Consider the following 13568-nt stretch of genomic DNA (forward strand, 5'->3'; position numbering starts at 1 on the left):
GATTACTGTACAAATTATTGCATGAAAGGGCTCTTTTAATTCATTTAAATAAATAATATTAAACTACATAAAGTACTCTTAATAACTAACCAAAGTATTACAAATGTGAGAATTATACATTAAAGCACAAATTTTAAAGTTAGACTTTGAATTTTGATGTCAATTCCACTATTGCACACACATATATTACACAAAGTATTTAGTTTAATTACATCAAAAGTAACTGTAATTAAATTACAGAAAAAATAAGAGTAATCCCTTACTTTACTTTTTCAAGGGAAAAGTAATTAAATTACAGTAACTAATTACTTAGTAACTAGTTACACCCAACACTGAGGAAGTGTTATGTTTTTATTACCTTAGATATCTCTATCTACGTACACCGCGGGTCCCCTTGCATGGAATTCACCATGATGTTTCTACAGTAGCCCTAAACGGAAAAACTGCTGTGTAGCGTGTTTTGTAAATACGTTATCTCCTTCGGCAAAGAAGCAGAAATATGACATCATCTGAGTTCTGTGTCAGCCACCGTAGTGCTTTGAAAGGGAGGGGTGGAGTGAACCGTTGGTTGAAATTCGCAACCTCACCACTAGATGCTGCTATATTTCATACACTGGACCTTGAAAGTGTGTTTGGGCTGTGTCTTCTTTGGCAGATTATTCAGTCAAGGGTTTATGTGCCAGTTATTGAAGGATTTACCGTTAGACGAATGCTGAGAGTTTAGTTTTAGGAAAATTAAAACCTGTTTTTTAGACAGTGAGTTTTGGTTGTGATCTAGGTTCTAGGAAGTAGGTTTAGTCTGGGTCCTAGGAGGTCTGGTCTGGTTTGAAACCCAATGGGATCTTGTCTTATGGTGTCTGGTATTGGTCAAATGGCTCAGTGTGTTGAGATTGTCTGGTTTTGATTACAACTGATTTGAACCTCCAGTCTTGCCATCCAAGAACACATCATCTTTTTTTTAACAAATGAGAGTACTTTGAAGTGTCTGTGGACTAAACCAGGAAATCTATCATGTACACCAAGGTTGCTCTGATACTCTCTGCATTTGTTGTTCATTTCTAAGCTCTATTGTTCACTAACAACCCAACGGGTGTAATTTGACTAGCCTATGTTGTTTTTAAAGCGTTTGTTTTAAAAGACCAAATATGCCCGTCTGCAGAAATCTGTTTTGTTTGGATGGTGAAGAGGAAGTCAAGTCGAATACCTGCAGGACTTGTGTTGGCCTATATTAGTATAAATGCACTTCACCCTGCTGAAGTGCAGTTCTTTTCTGTTTCGGTGTATTACAGCTCTCTCCCACTGCGGCTAATAGTAGATACACTGTGTGTATGGCCAGTAAACCTGCTTTTTGTTTGTATAGTTTCTGTCTTGAGTTACCGAATGTGTGCCATATTCATGTATCATGGTATAGATGGTTTCAAAGCATCAACATAAACAAACATTACTGCGCATGTGCGCTTTTGTGGCCCGAACATAACTTCCGCTACACATCCGCAAAGAATTGTCCTTGCTGAATATGTCTGATAACAAGCGTAAAAACGAGAACCGTTACTTGGCTAAACTTGCCTTTCCAATATTTTGAATTTAGACTGCGATACCAAGTTCACCCGCTAGATGTTAATGTTCCATACGGTTTCTTCAAATGCGACAGTTACATGACTTATTTAACAAATTGTTTATTTAATACAAATAATAATATAAATTCATATTAATATCATATCAGTTTAAAATATAAATACTTATATTATTAGACACTAGCCAGACCAATAAACAAACACAGACCGGAAGTTGACTTCGGGCCAGGCGCTTGTGTCCGATGATGAAGCCGTCTACATTATATACATGTACAGCAAATATACTTCAAAGAATACGTTGTATTGCCATGTTATGTTTTTTTTACTTTGTACTATGGTAATACGTTGGATTTTTTGTACACATGACACTTTGTCATTGAGAATTGTCATCTCCAGTACACAGCTGTACCTCACATCAATGTATCAGATCTGTCACTTTGTTTCATTCTTTTACATTGTTGGATAATCTTCATGAATACACAGCAGGTATCATATGCATTGAAAATATGAAGAGTGCTGATCTGGGAGCGCATTTAATTTTCGTCGCATTCATGTTTATTGACTGGATGGTTGTTTCTCTTAGATCAGCAGCACTTGATGCATATGAGCTCTTTAGCAAGCTTTCTTTTATAAAATTGACACTCACCCATGATTGCTCAACTTGTTTGCCTTTTAAACAAATAAGTCTAAACTTATTTCCAATAGCTTATTATTTCATTTACAAATTTATCTTATATTAACACGAAAACAGGTCCATTTGGTCCAAACAGATCCAAAAATAGCTTCCCACTGTATTTGAAGCGTTTTTCATCTTGTAATGGCAGACACGCAGAGTAAACATGGTCCCTTCTGTTCTGTTCTGTTCTGTTCTGTTTTGTAACTCTCTTCACTTCACCCTACAGTCATGCAGCTGAAGTTGAGGATGGTAGTTTTGCAGAGGAGGACTGGTAAGGACCAACGCTGTTGGATGTTTTTGCTTTGCTTTTTGCATCTGTGACGTGTTATTGCCGTGACGCCTTGTGAGAAATGTGTTTCGAACCCTTTGCTTGTGATGGGATTGTGTTTAGTGGCAGCACAGTGTCTTCCAAATCTGGTATGAAGACTGAGATGGATGTTAAATTTAAAATGAGCCGTTGTATATTTCTTGTTTTGTTTATGGGTTTTTTGCTTCAATCAGAATGGTATTGTTTTTATGTAGTTTGACTTTTTATTCTTGGTTGTATTTGTGTGTATTTTCTGTAAGGACCCAAGATCCTGAACTAAAATCAGATGATGTCAGTAATCAAATACCTTTATTACCTTTGTCAGATAAACTGTATCTTATAAACCAAAGGAGAATTTTATTATAAACGGCATTTGTCAAAAATATTAAAATGATAAATAATAATGAAATAATATTTTCCTGAGATTGTCCGATTTGGCTTTTTCAGAATATAACTTATTAACTAATGCACTAAAAAATGCATGCAGTCGCTCTCTTTGTCTGAGTTGTGAGCGTTGAGACGGCACGGCAAGCATGTAACTTCATTCGAGCGGTAGAGCCACGTGCAAGGAAACAATGGAAGTGTGTGTTTGTGTGTGCGTTTCTCCAGGGAGTCGTGTAAGCAACACTCTGACATGTGCCTTCTGCACCTCCACCTCTGCTGTTTATTTTGTTTATCACTCTTAAAAACATACACAAGGTCTCCCTGCCTCCCAGTGGAGCTGTAACAGGATATTCTGTTTTGACCAATGTGATATGTGACGGAGAGAAAGAATGTGTTTACGTATATAACGTGTGAACTGTTAGTTAAAGTAAATATTAGACTATTATAATTCAACACTGCAGTAGATTGCAGGAGGGATGAATGGACAAAATCAAGCCATCGAGGTCCGATAACTACAGCACTGCTTTCTGTTTCCATGGAGACGGTTGCCCCGCTGGGCTTTGGATCACCAATAAAAGAGGCTATGTTTGGAAAGGGATTCTAGTGTACTGCATACTGTGCAGTGTGCACTAAATAATGTTTCGCATGGGTTATGTGAAATGCTGCGTGTTACAAGAAGATATATTTTAAACAGTAACATGTGACATGAATATCCAGCATAGCATTAGCTTGTTGCATTCTTGATTCATTCAGTGGTCCGGTTATCGTTTTGGAAAATTAAAACGATTAGCATTTTTATTACAGTTTTCAGAAAAAGATCACGGCTGTTCAAATCTGAGGCCTCAGTGTAGCTACTACAGCCTTTCTTTCTCTATGTATATGGATCTGTGCCTTATAGTACAGTGTAATGTGAGACGCGTCATTGTGTTTCTACATGAATGTCCAGCATAGCATTTGCTCTGTAAGCACGAAGTAAATGATCAGTTTCGTGTTGCTAGATATGTTTCTTGTTGAGTTTCAAAGCCTCTTTATTTTCTTCTTATAGCACATCCAGACTAATAAAATCTTCGCCCAATGCATTTTAATGCGTTGGATCACAGTAGGTTTGTGTGTGAGCGAGAAGAGCATGTCTGCATGCATCCCTGTTCGAGGTGCTGAGAGACAGGAAATTCGATTTTGTTGGTGCCGGCGCTGCTTCGTAATGTTCTTCCCTTAGTGTGATGGATTTGATTTTCATCATCCTCCAGCCTGAGATTTGGTCCTCACCGTATCTACAGTACTGCTATTTTTGTTACAGACACAGGCTTCAAATTTTGGTCTTTTTCCCAAACTCCCAATGCCATCACCCTACCTGTTAATTTGAAAGTCAAATTTTGATTTCAATAATAATATGCCACAGATTTCTTATGTTGCCACAATGTACCTATTAAAGGTGCTGTAATGACTATAGTATAGATTTGCTTCTAACAGTGTTTTATTTATTGTAGTTTGGAGATTGATCCTTAAAGCCATTATGTCTATCATCATATATATTGCCTTTACTGAGATATAGAACTGGGTGTAAATTCAGTCTTCTGCATTGTACCTCTATTGGCGAAAGTGTCAATGGCTGGTCACATGGTGTTTGTATCTACTCTGCTATGGTTGTGCTTCATGAATGACAAGTACTCTTTATTACCATGATGAAATGCGATTAGGGTTCAAATGTCATGATGTGATGGAATTATTATTAATGTTATGCAAATAGCTTACCCTGGCGCAGTGGCTCTTTTGCATAATTATATTGATGAAAGCTTTAAAATGATTCCTTGTGCTTCTTTTACATTAGAGTTTCAATATTCATGTTCTTTTTGTTTAGGAGAAAGATTCTTTAAAGATTTTTAGATTATTTTTGAAATAGATTATTTAAAAGCAGCATTTGGCATTTACATTTTATGAATAAACCAGGATCATACATGTCTACTCTGATCTTGAAGTGAATCAAAGAGAAGAGGCCAGACTCGACCTTGGTTGTCCACACACAAGCACCATCATGCATAACGTCGGAGTGAATGCGCCAGGGCCGTTTCTTAACAGTAAATATAGAGAGTGCAATTGAAGTGAACTCTATAACTCTATATACAGATACATTTTTACAAATGTTCAAAAATCATGTGTTTTATTGTGCATTCCGATTAATATCAATCAAACTGCAGTTGGGATTTTTTGGTTAAGTAATAATAATAACTAGAAAAATACAGCTAACTAGTAACTAACACAATAAAAACATGTTTTTTAAGGATTTTTTTTAATACGGAGTTATTTGTTTTTGCAAACAAATTTTGAATGCAAAAATAATTGAAAGTATTGTTTTATTCAGATTCTTATAATGAAGTGGGTAGGCACAGTGTTACTTAAATCAATTCACATGCGGCTTCCTAATATAAAGATTGCTTGCTGTCAAATAACTATGATTCATTTGCCAGACATTTTTAATATTTAGACACTCTTAGGATATTCTCTAATATTTTGGATGCATTTATGCATTCGAGGGTTTGCATAATGTATCGACTTTTCAAAAGTAGATTCTGTGCTGGCTTGCTAGAACCGACATTTTACACTTCATAAACCCAGTCACAAACCCATTGGTTTGTTTGTGTTTCTCCAGCACGGCATAAACAAAGAAACATTCCAAGTCAAATTATTTTTTTAATTAGTCGATTGTTTAAATTCAATTGTAAATACAAAAACTTTATTAATGAAATGGAATTTCAGAACAGGAAGACGAACATGGCTTCTTTATTACAGTGTTACTGTATACATGAAAGCGTTTTTGATCTGTCTTTCTCACCGTCTGTCTCTGTATGCAGTCACAGCTCTCAATCCACGGAGGAAACTGGATTTAATGACCCCAGTTTATTGGAAAACCTCCAAAGCAATCATGTAAGTACTGTAATGGCCTCACAGCTGCTCAGTCATGCCCAGCCAGCCAGAAATGTACACACAGGCCCTGATATCCACACACTCACACCTCCTGTTTCTTCTCACGGCTGGGGTACTGCTCACATCAACTCTATATGCTGCACACCTGGCCTATATATGAAATGTGCTCGGAATAGTTAACAAAGCTACATTAGGCCTTCTGTCAGTGTTTTTCTGTATTACTGTTTACCGTGTATATAATGAATATTTCGTTACAGCAGCGGAAAAAAGACCATTTCCAAATTATTTTCAGTCTTTCCAAATTTCAAATAAAAATATTGTTTCTATTTGCATTTATTTCCAGAAAATGAAAACGGGAGAAACGGGTCACAATAACAAAAACGGATGCTCTGTATTTATTCAGACTTCTGCAAAGAAAACAAGTTCATATTCACTTTTAAGCAATACAACAGTAATATTTGTACATGTATTTAGGAAAAGTAAAAAAAAAGTGATATCCTCACAAACCCACAATTTTTGTGTGTCTTGTCATGCTGTCTTTCACATTGCTCCTGAGGTTTGATTTTGTTGAAATTCAACAGACACTGGACTGGAATGGCCACAATACATCTAGAAATGCTGAGATATAATAATAAAACATTTAAGATATTTAATTGAATATATAATGCAAATCTCAATTAGGTTTTACACCCACTACGAAAAAGAAATCATGCTTGTTGTTTATTTACAGTGCAACTTTAATACAGTATATTTTAAAAAACATTAAGATGTCTGCTTGTTGGGGTGCATGCATCCTAAGATCGTTAAAGTTATTGTAACAAAACATTGTTGCTGTTTAACACGGTCTTATCATGATACGTGTTTAATTCAACCTTGTTTTGCTCCACACACATTTTATTGAGTCGGATACGTGATGCATACAATGTGAACGTCCCAATCTTTTAGCCTGTCAAAACCAATGAATCCGGGGACGTCAATCGCCAAGCCTTGACAGGGGATACACACGGAAACCATCAGCAGGGGCTTACATGTCCCATCATTTTGAATGCAGTGTCACCTGGGTGACTGAAGTTAGAGAGGTCCTCTCGGCCACCTGAGCTCTCTCGCTTTTGTGCGCATCCTTTCAAACGGCTTTTGATTCCTCCTCTCCAGAATCTTTTGTTCTCTCGCAGGAGAGCTTCATCAAAGAGAGACACAAGGACGTAGAAACTTAAGAAGACTGTAATCATCCTCAAAAGGCTTAGAACAATGCTGACTGAAATCATAAATGAACGATATCATGAGTCTGAAATTCACCTGTTATCTTGCTCCGGTTTTTGTTTCAGTAGATTTTTGGAAAGAAATGCCAGGTTTTTAAAGTCTGATATTTAGAAAAGTATCGGCACACCTGCACTCATATTTTTGGTTTTATTCGTTCCCTGTAATTACGAATGCTTTTGTTTTGAAATTGTGCCCACGTTTGAACACACTTGGCTGTGGATTAGTGCCAGTCTAATTGCCACCTCATGGAAAACATGTTCCTTTGTTGTTCCAAGTCCCCTTAACTGAGTACAATTCTCATTCTCTCTTGTTTCTCTATAGCCCACTGCTCCCGTCATAATGGAATTTATGACCATGATGGCTATCTGTCACACAGCTGTCCCTGAACGCACGGATGGCAAGATCACCTACCAGGCTGCATCACCAGGTCAGCTTCAAACATTGACCAAATTTGCAATTAGTAAGACTAGTATTTCTATCACTTCAGGCATCATTCTGCACTTTAGATTCGGTTCACATTCTAGGATATGGGGGGGAATAAAGCCATTCAATATGTCCCTCCAAACTTCCTGTTTCAGTGGAAATTACGCCATCGAACAAAGGTGAGCATTTCAAGGCATTTCAGTGGGTCTTTAATTTCCTGTTTACATGTCTGATATGGCTTATAAATCTCCTGCAGACATCACATCGAGCTTAGACCAAAAGCATCTGACGCGTTTAATCATGTTGTCTCACGACAAAGATCATTTGTTTATGGAAGATAAAAGCAGAGAAACGGATGAGTTAATGCTGGTTCACTTTCTCGACCGGTTTATATTTGACAACTCGTGGTCATGCATAATTGATCTTATTAGCATTTGTCAGAACTTATTGCTGCCTTTGAGGCTCACCAAGACGAGTTACACGACTGTTTGTATTTTCCGTCAGAGCCATAACAACAAGATGTCTGAGATGAATGGAAGGCTAGTCTAGTGTACCTGTAATGTAAATGACAAAAAAACTGAGTATTGTGAATATAAATCTCACAAGCTTTTATCCAATGCAGTTTAACCGCCCCATGCCCTAACCTTATGCTTTTTTGTTCCTCAGATGAAGGATCTCTGGTGCGGGCGGCGCAAAACCTGGGCTTCGTGTTCTCAGGGAGAACTCCAGACTGTGTTATTGTGGAGTCGGTGAGTAAAGACATCCTGGGAATAGATGATGAGTTGCATTGGGAACATGACTCACCCTCTGTCATGCTGCATAATTCACTCACACGTTACACTCTGGAGGACTATTACAGGCAATTTGTACGGTGCAGTCCCACTTCAACAGATCCATTATTTCTTTATTATAATGTATGATTCAGAGGAAGCCATTGCAGACCTGCGTAACTGCATTATGTACCTTGGGTCAATGAATACCAATGTTTTACCTACTCTATTTTAACCAAAACATCATTTAATACATGAAAACGGTTTTGTGAGTATATATATATATATATATATATATCTCTACAGGTAAAATGTGTAAATCAATTGCAAAAATGTGACCCTGGACAACAAAACCAGACATTTTTAGTAATCGGCAAAAATACATGGCACGGGTAAAAATGAATGATTTTTCTTTTTGCCAAAAATCATTAGGATATTAAGTAAAGATCATGTTCCATGAAGATATTTTATAAATTTCCTACTGTATATGTATAAAAACTTTATTTTTGTGAGTGGATGGCCTGCCACAGTGCCTCAGATTAACAACTTCAAAGGCGATTTTCTCAATATTTAGATTTTTTTGCACCCTCAGATTCCAGCTTTGTAAATAGTTGTTGTTCCGCCAGATAGTGTCCTATCCTAACAAACCATATATCAATAGAAACCTTATTTCTTCAGCTTTCAGACGATGTAAAAATCTCAATTTCGAAAAATTGACCCTTAAGACTGGTTTTGTCGTCCAGGGTCACATTAATGTGGAATGCATTCGAACAGGTTTTATAAACTGTCCTCCAAGTTTGCGGTTGGTCAAACAAGCCGCTATTCCCACCCTAAGCATAGTTTTCTGCAGTTCATCCAAAATATTTCTTTTGCAAGGGTGTAGGCTAATAGTCACACACTGAAACAGTGCTGCAGGAAACACATTCTGTAGCATAGCATCAGAACAGATTTTCTGTACAATCCCTCTTATAGAATCAAATCAATACTTCCGATAAATGGTTTGAGTAAAGACACACTGTAGCATTTTTCAGGCTGTGTCTTGCAGTTTTGGACGTTTTTCTCGGCGCACAATATCCCAAAAGAGCAACCCTAGAGAACAGTGATGAAGTGTTACAGTTGCAGAAGCACAAAGTGTCTCTCCGTGTCTCGCTCTTTAAAGTTGCAAAGACAAAAGCGCGAATTTTTGCAGCACTTGAAGGGCTGGTGAGAAATGCAGTCGATGTGCTTCGGATATCTGTACACGGCTCTTAATAGAAACTCACCGAGCCAAGATTAGAGAGAATTGAATTAGTGGCACAGAAAGCACTGCTGTTTTTTAAAGGCCTGGGAGCGAGAAGTCACACTTTGCAGCTGTAATTGGTTAATCTGATGGCAGCAGGAGGAAAGGAGGGTGAATCTTGCTCTCCCCAGCTTATAACACTCTAATTTGGGCCTTTCAGTGCAAGACTTCACAACATCCACATCATAATTATACTCGCTTCAATAAGCTGGTCTAGAATTGCAAAGATAATTATTTTGAAACGGGTTTCTGAACACTTCCCCCTGCTCTTGCTGTTAGATAATATCTGAAGCTGAAAACCTTTAGGAATTGATGATCATGCAAATATTGCCATGTATTCTGATATTTCAATATATTAAATGTTTACTTGTGCCTGTGATGATTGACCTAAAGGAAACAAATATACAGAATTAAAGGGCTTATGAGCAAAGATGACATTTTCTCTTAAAGGGATAGTTCACCCAAAAATGAAAATTGTGTCCTCATTTACTCACCCTCAGATTGTTCCAAACCTGTATGAATTTCTTTGTTCTGCTAAACACAAAAGAATCAAGATATTTGGAAGAATGTCAGTAACCAAACAGATCTCACCCCCCATTTACTGCCATAGTAGGGAAAATAAATACTGTGGGAGTCAATGGGGGATGAGATCTGACATTCTACCAAATACCTTCCTTTGTGTTCAGCAGAACAACGAAACTTATACAAGTATGGAACAACCTGAAGGTGAGTATTTGATGACAGAATTTTCATTTTTGGGTGAACTATCCCTTTAAAATTCAGTTCAATTTAAATATGCTTCGCGTACTGTACATCATGTATTGCCTAATCATTTGCAAAGATTACAGTAGAATAACTATAATACAATATCTCTCTGTGTCTTACAGTTCGGAGAAGAGGAGAAATATGAATTGCTGCACGTCTTGGAATTCACAAGGTAAATTGTTATAGCACTAGCAGGATTTTCTCATGTTCATTTCTATTCTTATCTTCATTTGTTCAGCTCTACCCATTCATTCTTTCTGCTAGAGATAAAAAATAACCACAGTGATAGTGTTGCTGTATTACAACACCATCTTTCCTCATAGCGATGATGGTGTAACGTTGTGCTGTGATGGTAAAGTTGATGGTGTTGTTTTCTGGCCATCCCCCAACAGTCCCAGAAAGAGGATGTCAGTCATCATGCGCACTCCATCAGGAAAGATCCGCCTTTATTGCAAAGGAGCCGTGAGTATCTGTCTGTCGCTATGGCAACAGAGAGCCGTCAGTCGCTCACTGCCAAAGCTGCGGCTCTCACTGAGAATTGGGACAACAACACACACCGAGCCACACCCGCCAACGTTGGCTGTATTTAGATATCTTTTTGATTTGTATGATGTAATAATAAAGCTTCTGGTCGTTTGACTAGTGCGTTTTTAATCTAATTTGGTATTGGTATTTTTGAACCAAGGACACACTGCCTAAGCGTGCCCTTTTTATGTCACGTTTTTAAAAGGTGTTGTTCTGTGCGTGTTTGAAACATCAGTGCACATTATAAGAGGCTGGAGAAAGATGGGAAGGTAACGTTTTCCTCCCATCTAAATAAATCCCAAGCTGTTGTGTAATGCATCAAAACCGGCTGTAATGTTACAATGTTATTATAAATGAATGTGTTCATGAGGGAAATAATGAATTTGTCCGACATATGTTATCAATCTCTTCTTGCTGTGCTGCTGTTACGGACCACGTAATATGCAGAGCAGAACAATAACGTCCCTTTTTGCGTCCCAGGACACGGTGATCTATGAGCGATTAGCTGACAGTTCCAGATACAAGGACATCACCCTGAAACACCTGGAACAGTTTGCAACAGAAGGTGAGACACAAACAGGTCTACTGTCTGCGATCCATTTGTTCGTAATCAAATGTTGGTCTGTTCCTCACCCACAAGCAAATCAAATCAGGGTAGGTGTAGATCAAGGGTTGCCAGATCCTCTCATAGGAGCACTGTTTAACTTGATCAATGGGGGATGAATTTTCATGGGAGGCTGGCATGAACTGTAATGTGCTTGAATGAACCTGCATACTGCAGTATGAATGTTGGGCACGCCAACTTCAAAAGCTCATGAATTTACTGCCCCCTGGTGGAAGCTTGGGAACAAAACAATAGAAATAGATCCTAATGTATACCTCAAGCAATCAATAGCTTTGCTATTTTGACATTCTGTATGAATAATTCGTGCTGAGAGGAAATGATCCACCTAGCATCAACATATGGTCTAAAAAAAGAAAAAAACGTATTTCTTTTTTTTTGCTTTTTTGGGGGACGATTTTTGAGGAATGCACGATATTTAAATTAGCATGTTTGAAAAGAAGCTTATGAATTCTGTTTTCAGGCCTGCGCACACTGTGTTTCGCTGTGGCGGACATATCAGAGTCGTCTTACCAACAGTGGCTGGAAATTTACCATCGTGCTTCAACATCTCTTCAAAACAGAGCCCTCAAGATGGAGGAGAGCTATGAGCTTATTGAAAAGGTAAGATTGTATCAGCTGTTGTAGGTGGAAGAGAACAGTAACTGTACTTACAAAGCATCCACTAAGTTCATCTAAGTTTGACTTAAAATCAAAACTCGCCCTCATAAAGAGCGCTACACTTTTCATAAGTTATTTGTTTTAATGTAAGAAGCAAGTGCAAAAAAGGACAACATCACTCCAGGGAAATTAGAAGGCAGGTTGTTTAGCAGTGCTTTCTTCTGTTGGTCTAGTTTGCCAGGTCCCAGAACAATTTTGTAGACAAACAGGCTGGGTATACTTTGCACCCATGGATCCTGAGAAGTGTTAATGATTAGGCCCAACCCATGAGAAAATCACAGTGGTGGACCTGTGTAAAGCTGTGTAAAGCATGAAATTTTGCAACAACCATCATTAATCACCAGCTCAAGCAATGCTGCCAAAGTCTTAAAAATAATAGACCTAATCGATCATTTTACATAAAAAGCCTCCGGTTTGACAGGTGTAATAGCACCTTTCCACCAATAGGTGGAAGATGTGTCACTTTATAATCACGATCTTGTACTTGGGTGAGACATATTTCCCTTCAAAGCTAAAACTACATTTATACAGTAGTACATAGAAAGAGCTTGAAAATGTCATTCTATATGTGAATTTTAAATAATGATTTGATTATTTGAGTAAATCAAGTAGAAAACATATGAGATATATGAGATACGTAGATTGCAGGCTTTTGATTGGTTGTCAAGATTGTAAAATTCATTACACTGTTTATGTTTGAAACTAAATGTTGATTGTTTAGAATTAGTAGGTTGTTACATTTTTGTCTTTTAACACTAATACAGTACTTTGATATTCACATTTCTGAACATTAATCTGTTTGAGAAGAGCTACTGCACAGGATCTGTGCCCACACAATTCCTCAGAAAGAAAGAATTCCATGTCCATTATTTACATTATTCAAGCTGATTTAATGGATAAAAAATAGGTACATTTACAGTAGTATTTGGTATTTGTTATCCACACGGTAGATTAAGAGTTTTTTCTAAAGTGAGATAACTGTTCTCTCTCTTTCTCTGCACAGAACCTGCAGCTGCTGGGGGCCACAGCCATTGAAGACAAACTGCAAGATAAAGTCCCAGAAACCATTGAGACCCTTATGAAAGCGGACATTAAGATCTGGATCCTCACTGGGGACAAACAGGAGACCGCCATCAACATAGGTGAGTGAAGATCAGAAAACACAGTGAATTGTTTGCAGACAAAAGCACTTTTATTGATAGTAGGGACCAAAATGTTGTGGTGTCCTCATCTTATGGAATTTATTCTTATCATTACTGCAAATAGCTTGCATTCTGGAGGCATTTGCAAGACACTTTTCTTTCAATAATTGAATTTATTTGGTTATGGGGAAGGGAAAATTAAATGAGCAAGGCTCCATAAAATGTTAGTAAACAATTTTGGGTGGTATCAGGCTCAATT

General features: G+C 37.6%; 1 protein-coding gene across 3 annotated transcripts in view; it reads left to right on the plus strand.

Moving 5' to 3' along the window:
* atp8a1 (ATPase phospholipid transporting 8A1) overlaps window positions 1-13568 on the plus strand; it is a 102249-nt gene that overhangs the window by 41222 nt on the left and 47459 nt on the right. For 2 of the 3 annotated variants that reach the window (XM_057349636.1, XM_057349635.1), the window contains exons 15-23: window positions 2477-2521; window positions 5791-5863; window positions 7445-7550; window positions 8213-8295; window positions 10483-10532; window positions 10753-10822; window positions 11366-11450; window positions 11971-12110; window positions 13171-13309. In XM_057349636.1, coding sequence (XP_057205619.1) covers window positions 2477-2521; window positions 5791-5863; window positions 7445-7550; window positions 8213-8295; window positions 10483-10532; window positions 10753-10822; window positions 11366-11450; window positions 11971-12110; window positions 13171-13309 — 791 coding nt within the window. The remainder of the gene's footprint in view (window positions 1-2476; window positions 2522-5790; window positions 5864-7444; window positions 7551-8212; window positions 8296-10482; window positions 10533-10752; window positions 10823-11365; window positions 11451-11970; window positions 12111-13170; window positions 13310-13568) is intronic. The other variant, XM_057349637.1, reaches the window with a different exon arrangement.

Source organism: Triplophysa rosa, linkage group LG13 (assembly GCF_024868665.1).
Source record: "Triplophysa rosa linkage group LG13, Trosa_1v2, whole genome shotgun sequence".
Lineage (NCBI taxonomy): Eukaryota > Metazoa > Chordata > Actinopteri > Cypriniformes > Nemacheilidae > Triplophysa > Triplophysa rosa.